Source organism: Rhincodon typus, chromosome 23, assembly GCF_021869965.1.
Source record: "Rhincodon typus isolate 14 chromosome 23, sRhiTyp1.1, whole genome shotgun sequence".
Taxonomy (NCBI): Eukaryota; Metazoa; Chordata; class Chondrichthyes; order Orectolobiformes; family Rhincodontidae; genus Rhincodon; species Rhincodon typus.
Window position 1 is genome coordinate 21380816 of NC_063354.1, and position 7835 is coordinate 21388650.

Genomic DNA, 7835 nt, shown 5'->3' on the forward strand with positions numbered 1-7835 from the left:
TGGCCTTACATTACTCTAAATGTGGTCTTTTATGCTTTCAACATGATGTCCCATCTCCTGTACTGAATGTTCTGAGCAAGGAAGGCAAGTGTGCCAAACGCCTTCTTCACTGCCCCTTCTACCTATGACGTCACCTTCAAGGAACTGCATCCCTAGGTCTCTCTGTTCAACAATACGCCCCAGGGCTCTATCCTTAACTGTGTAAATCCTGCCCTGGTTTGTCTTACCAAAATGCAACACCTCACATTTATCTAAATAAAATTCCATCTGCCATTTCTCAGCCCAGTTGATCAAGATCCCATTGTACTCTGAGATAACTTTCTTCACTGTCCACTATATACCAATTTTGGTGTCATACATAAAGTTTATAACTGCCTCCTATATTCTCATCCAAATCATTTATGTAAATGATGAACAACTGTGGACCCAGCACCAATCTTTGTTGCACACTGCTGGTCACAGGTCTCCAGTCTGAACAACAACTCTCTACCATCACCTTCTGTCTCCTACTGTGAAGCCAATTTTGTACCTAATTGGCTAGTTCTCCCTGGATCCCATGTGATTTAACCTTACTAATCAGTGTACCAGAAATTTGTCAAATGCCTTGCTAAAGTCCACATAGACAACATCTACCACTCTGCCTTCATCTTTCTTCTTGGTCACCTCTTCAAAAAATTTAAACAAATTTCTAAGACACAATTTCCCACACACAAAGCCATACTGACTATCCTTAATCAGTCCTTACCTTTCCAAATGTACGCAGATCCGGTCTCTCAGAATATTCTCCACAACCTACCCACCACTGATGACGAACCCACCAGTCTATAGTTCCCTGGCTTTATTTTGCAGCCTTTCTTAAATAATGGCACAACATCAACCACCCTTCAGTCTTCTGGCACCTCACCCATAGCTGTCGATGATACAAATATCTCTGCTAGGTGCCCCACAAGTTCTTTCCCAGCTTCCCACAACATGCTGTAATACACTTGACCAGGTCCTAGGCATTTATCTACCTTTATATGTTTTAAGACCTCCACCACCTCCTTTCTAATGGCTTTAATTTTTTTACAGAATAGATAATCTACAGGCAACTTTCATCCCAGTATGTAAAGCTTCCAGAAAAGTGTCAACAAACCAGGAGATATAGCTTTGTTTTTCAATGTCCTTTGATAAAGATGTTAATTCAGGCTCAGACTGATCCTTGTTTATTGATGGTTTCATGAACTTAGTTTAATCTGGTCAGACGACCACTGCAGCCACTTTAAATCAGAGTTTGTCTTCCCTTTAGTTTCTGAAGGTCTCATGTATTAAAACCAGATGATGCAAGTCAAAAATTGATAGTCCATTTTTATCATGATCATAATAAGTCCATGCAATATGACATGTAGGATATCGCATTGGATAGGTGTTCTAGGTAGCAATAAAGAATCATGCAGAATACCTTTACTCTCAATATGCAATTATAGAGATTAAACTGTGATCATTTGTTCACAAATCCTCAGAGATTGTAACATAAACATACTATGAAATATAGTTATCAACAATATGATAGAGACATAATATTGTACTTAGATTATAATATGCAGAACCGCAACATATTTTTATGTTTTTTGTTTGTTTCATTACAAGTTTCATAGGCACTCATTATTTGTAATGGATTGACATGAAGAAGGGCAGGTGGATGACTTTTATGCCAAGTGATAATCAGTGACATTTCTTCAATGACACGCGAGTGAAGTTTAATGTTTTCCAATGTAGATAAATCCTACTTTTTAGCTGGCAAGGGCTGTAAAGACGGATTTCACCTTTGTAATTTTTTTTAAAGGGTCCATATACCCCATATGCCTCAGTGTCCTCAGCCCAACCATCTTCAGCTGCTTCATCAATGATCTTCCCTCCAGCATAAGGTCAGAAGTAGGGATGTTCGCTGATGATTGCACAATGCTCAGCACCATTCATGACTCCTCAGACACTGAAACAGTTTGCATTCAAATGCAACAAGATCTGGACAACATCCAGGCTTGGGCCGACAAGTGGTAAGTGACATTCATGGCACACAAATTCCAGGCTGTGACCATCACCAATAAGAGACAATTTAACCACGAACCCTTGACATTCAATGGTGTTATCATCACTGAATCCTCCACTATCAATGTCCTGGGGGTTACCGTTGACCAGAAACTCAAACTAGACTCACCACATAAACACAGTGGCTACAAGAGCAGGTCAGAGGATAGCAACGCTGCAACTGGTAACTCACCTCCTGACTCCTCAAAGCCTGTCCACCATCTACAAGGCACAAGTCAGGAGTGTGATAGAATACTCCCCACTTGTCTGGATGAGTGCAGCCCCAGCAACACTCAAGAAGCTTGACACCATCCAGGACAAAGCAGCCCGATTGATTAACACTATATCCACAAACATTCACTCCATCCACCACCCATGCTCAGTAGCAGCAGTGTGTACTATCTACAAGATACACTGCAGAAACTCACCAAAGATCCTCAGACAGCACCTTCCAAATCCACAACCACTTCCATCTAGAAGGTCAAGGGCATCAGACATATGGGAACAACACCACCTCAAGTTCCCCTCGAAGCCACTCACCATCCTGACTTGGAAATATATCACCATTCCTTCACTGTCGCTGGGTCAAAATCCTGGAATTCCCTCTCCAAGGGCATTGTGGGTCAACCCACAGCACGTGGACTGCAGCGGTTCAAGAAGGCAGCTCACAACCATCTTCTCAAGAGCAGCTAGGGATGGGCAAGAAATGCTGGCCAGCCAGTGACACCCATGTCACACAAATGAATAGAAATATAAAGCATATGAAGGCTAAAGTGAAAAAGCAAAGAAAAGCAACAAAACTGATGCAAATGAGAAAAGATAACTAATGAAAGAAGATCAATTGTTGTAGCCTAGAATGGTACAAGCTAGGAAGAAATTTTGTTGACGTTCATATAATATTTGGAGTTTGGTGGAAAAAATTAAAAATATTACTTCAAAGTCAGCCAAAAAAGGACTACTGTATTGAAATGCAGATGGCGAAGTGGTGAAAGAAAGATATCGGAATATAGGTTTTAATTCACTTACTTTACTTTATTTACAGTAACACATATTGCACAAGCACATCTAAACAAAACCCTGCACCTATACATATTGCTTCCAGTGTGACAGCTCAGCCTTTACCCAGTTGAAGAAAAGAGTATCTGAAGATCAGAATCTTACACTGAGGCGAAGGTACCTGATTTATCGGCATCAAAAAAGCTTAAAACACACTTACCAACATATTCAAGAACAGCTTCTTTCCCGCTGTTATCAGATATCTGAATGGACTTCTCAAATTTTAAATTTAAATGTTGATATCGCTCCTTGTGCACCTTCACTACAGTCGTAATATTGTATTCTTCACTCTGTTCTATTACCCTAAATGCACGTTATATAGTACGATCTGCCTGTACTGCACGCAAAACAAAACTTCTCATTGTACCTAGGTACATGTGATAATAATAAATCAAATCAGTGGTGCCCACTTCTAAATGCTTGGAGTCTTGGACAACCTACAATGACATCTCAAATTACCGGAGAAATGCCACTCATGGCGCCTTTTTTAAGATCCTCCAAATCAGGTGGCAAGAAATGCAGTTCAACAACATCATCCTCACCCAAATAAAGTTTTCAGGGCAGAGATGAGGAGAAAATTTTCTCTCAAAGGGTTGTTGAGAATTCAGTCATGTCAGGATGCTCTCAGTAGGACAGTGGAAAGGCTTTAGGGATGGTCCCAAATTACCCTGAAGAGGTCACACATTATTATTGACTCATGGGAACATTAGCCGGAGAAGGTCTGTAGGTTGCACACTGGACTGCTCAGCCATCTCTGAATTCGTCAAACCAGACTGAAGCAAGTCATCCTCAATCGAGGGACTGTCCGAGAAGAAAAGGATACATATAAAACACAGGCGAGACACCAATTAATACCCACCAGCTGAATAAACTAAACACCCAATTGATATGTAATTAACAGTGAATGCTAATTTACATTACTAAAAATATAATTAAAACACATTGTAAGGAGCTCCTGAAGTGGAGGTTATTATGGACCAGGCCAGGCCCCCTCAAAATATTTTCAGAAGGTAGCCTAGACCCTAACTTTTTCTTATTTTAAAAGTAGATCTGAAGTGGGTGTTCCAGGTGTGATGCAATTGGTCAAACCACTTGGCTTTAAGCAAAACACAATTTATTTAAACACTACGGTTAAAACACCAACAAAAGAAAGCGGAATTTAGAATAACTTAATTATTGGAAACCTTAACTGAATACTCAATATAGTAACTTAACTAATTAACTGTTCCAATATAGTGACATCCCATAAACACACCCCCTGGCTAAAAGGTAAATTTAGACACAGATTCTTATAGGCAGGAGGGAACAACATCCAGAGAGATTTCAGAGAAAGTCAGTTGGGAATCACTTACTGAAGCTTGCAACCCTTCTGGACTCAAACATCTTGTGACTGCTACAGCTTAAAAAAAAGGTAGAAAGCCTGAACTGGGAGAACTGGCCACTCCCCTTCCAGTGTACAATTGTTTAAATAAAAACCTAAAGGCCTCCTCTGATCATTGATTTAGGCAGTCTCTTGTAGCCATTTTCAGCATCTCTGACTTTACAACCTCTCTTCAAAAAAACCCAAGACAAAATAACTGTTTAAAAGTGACAGCATCATCACACCTCCCCACTTAAAAAAAGAATGAACCATCAATAGGCTTCATCATAGCCTTACTCCATTACTACACTACAATATGTATACATTACTTTGACTCTAGCCATGCAAACATTCACTACTATATTCTATTTCAGTCCGTCTACTTCTGCCACCGAATGCCTCCATCTTTCTTCATCCAAGTCGCGGCAATGTGTCGGCAATTATATTTTCTCCTCCTGCCACGTGTATAATTTTCAAATTGAATGGCTGCAATAATAAGCTGTATCTCAAGAGGCTGGAATTTTTGTCCTTAAGTTTCTCCAAAAACTTTATTGAATTATGGTCAGTATATACAACTGTCTCAGACTCATTACTGGCAATATAAATGCTGAAATATTGCAATGCCAACACCAAGCTCAAGGTCTCTTTCTCAATTGTGGAATATTTCTGTTGGTGAATATTCAATTACCTGGAGAAATACCCGATAGGTCTTCCTAATGTCTCGCCATCTTCTTGTAAGGGTCCATCACTGACACCCACATCACTTGCATCGATAGCCATCTTGAATGTCTTTGCATAATTAGGTGTGGCTACTACTGGGGCAGTGGTTAGCACAGCTTTCACACTGTCAAATGCCTTCTGACAGTCTGCCATCCACTGAAATTTGCTGCATTCCTTCAATAAGTCAGTTAGTGGAACAACCATAATTTGGTACAAACTTCCCTTAAAACCCACTCAATCCCTGGAATCGTAGTACTGCGCTCTTTGTCAACGGTATGGGAAACTCCCCAATAACCTTTATTTTCACATTCCGCGGGGCCACCTGTCCATGTTCGATAACATGGCCCAGGAATGTGACTTGGGCTTTTGCAAATTCACTCTTAGCCAGGTTTATCGCCAAGCCTGCCTCCCAAAATCAATCAAATAATTACAATAAATGTTGCAAATGTTCCTTCCATGTGTGACTAAAAATCACCATGTCATTGATGTCCACCATAAATTAGGCAATCCAGAAATGACTTTATTGGTCAGTCTTTGAAATGTGGCTCAATCGTTTTTCATACCAAGTGGCAAGACTTTAAATTGGTATAGTCCATTCGGTGTTATGAAAGCCGAAATTGTCTTCTCTCTTTCGGATAAAAGGTACTTGCCAGTATCTTCTGAGTAAGTCCAACTTAGAAATATAAATTGCTTGGCCCACCTTCTCAATGCTGTCTTCCAAATGTGGACTAGGATATGAACAAACTTTGTAAATGCGTTGACTTTGCAATAGTCTATACATAATTGTGGATACCATCTGGTTTTGGTACCATTACTACGGGTGAACTCCAGTCTCTACAACTCGCTTTGATTATGAGGACTTTGAGCATTCATTCAATTATTTTTGAACTTGTGCCAACTTTAGAGTGTTAAGTCTATAAGGATGTTGCTTAATTGGAACAGCATTTCTTATATCTACATCATGCATAAATAAATTAGTACTTCCCAGCTTACTCCCACATGTCTCCCCATGCAGTAGTAATAACTATTTCAGGTCATTTCAATTTTCCTCTGGAAGGTAACTCAATAATTAATTCCAATTTTTGAAAACTTACTCACTGTCCAATATAATTTGAGGGATGTCCAATTCAGAATCCTCTGAACTTGGTTCTTCACTCTGTATTGTAACTAGTAACACATTCTCCTTTTGTTTTCCTTCCCTATCAAAATACCTCTTGAGCATATGCACATGATACACTCAGATTTCTTTCTATCTGGAGACCTTATCAAATAATTCACCTCACTCAATCTCCTTTTGATTTGATGAGGTCCACTAAACCTTACTTTTAAAGGTTCACCTATTACTGGAAGTAACACTAACACTATCTCCATTAGCAAAATTGCAAATTTTCAATTTCTTTGCTTCCTGTTTCATTACATACTGTGACACTTTTACATGCTGTTTAGCCAACTCCCCTACTCTATTTAATCATTCCCTAAAATTTGACACACAGTCCAAATATGTGGTTTCTTAACTCTGACTCACTAATTTCTCCTTAATTAATTTCAGTGGTCCTCTCACCTCATGCCCAAAAACTAATTCAAATGGACTACATTTGGTAGATTCATTTGGTGCATCCCTAATGACAAAAAGCACAAATAGAATTCTTTTATCTAAATCATCTACACAGTCTTGACTATAAGCCCTCAACATGGTCTTTAAAGTTTGATGCCACCTTCCTAATGCTCCCTGCAATTTTGGATTGGAATTGTTTTATTCTTAAGCTATCCATTACTTTCCTGAATAATTTTGATGTAAATTTGACCTTTGATCCGATCATATCTCTGTAGGTAGTCTATATCTAGTGAAAAATTTGGTAACTCTTCTACAAACCTTTTAGCCATGATCTTGGGTAATAGAATGGTTTCTGGAAATCTAGAAGACACATCCATTTTGTCAATAAATACTGATTCTCACTTTGTTTTAGGTAGGGGTCCTACACAATCAATTAAGACCCTTGCAAAAGGTTCCTCAAATGGAGGAATAGGTATTAAAGGTGCTGGTTTTAGTACTGCCTGAGATTTTCTGATTACCTGACATGCATGATATGTCTTGCAAAATTCAATTATATCTTTATGTAGTCCAGGCCAGTAGAAGTGTTTTTGTATTTTGGCAGGAGTTTTTCCTCACTCCTAAATGACCTCCTATTGGTAATCCATGTGCTACCGCAACACTTCCCTTCCATAACTCTTTGGTGATACAACTCAATGAACTTCTGCCCATTTCTCATCTGCCTAAAAATGTGACGTTCTCCATTTCCTCATCAATCCATCATTTTTATGGTAGTAACATTTGGGAATACACTCAGATTCTTCTTCTGTGTACACTTTTCGATACAATTGCTTCAGTTTTTCATCTTGTGTTGTAACTCAGTTAATTTCTCTGAACTAAAAATATCCACTTTGTCCTCCAGCTGTTCTTGTTTTTTCTCAACCATTTGATCAAATATGGTATCTGATAATTCTACTCCAACTTCCATATCTATATTCTTGGATTTCTCCTTTTGTTCCAACTGGTGGCTTTGTGACCTTGTTATCACAGTGTCAGGAAAAATCCCAGGATATACTTCCTGTAGTACCTCAGTTGCCAGAT

At 39.1% G+C, this 7835-nt stretch overlaps 1 protein-coding gene across 1 annotated transcript in view; it reads left to right on the top strand.

Annotated features, from left to right (window-relative positions):
* Positions 1-5543: 5543 nt before the first annotated feature.
* Positions 5544-7835, top strand: part of fasn (fatty acid synthase) — a 46172-nt gene continuing 43880 nt past the window's right edge. Inside the window, exon 1 of the mRNA XM_048611112.1 lies at positions 5544-5556. Within this exon, the coding sequence (XP_048467069.1) occupies positions 5544-5556 (13 nt within the window). The remainder of the gene's footprint in view (positions 5557-7835) is intronic.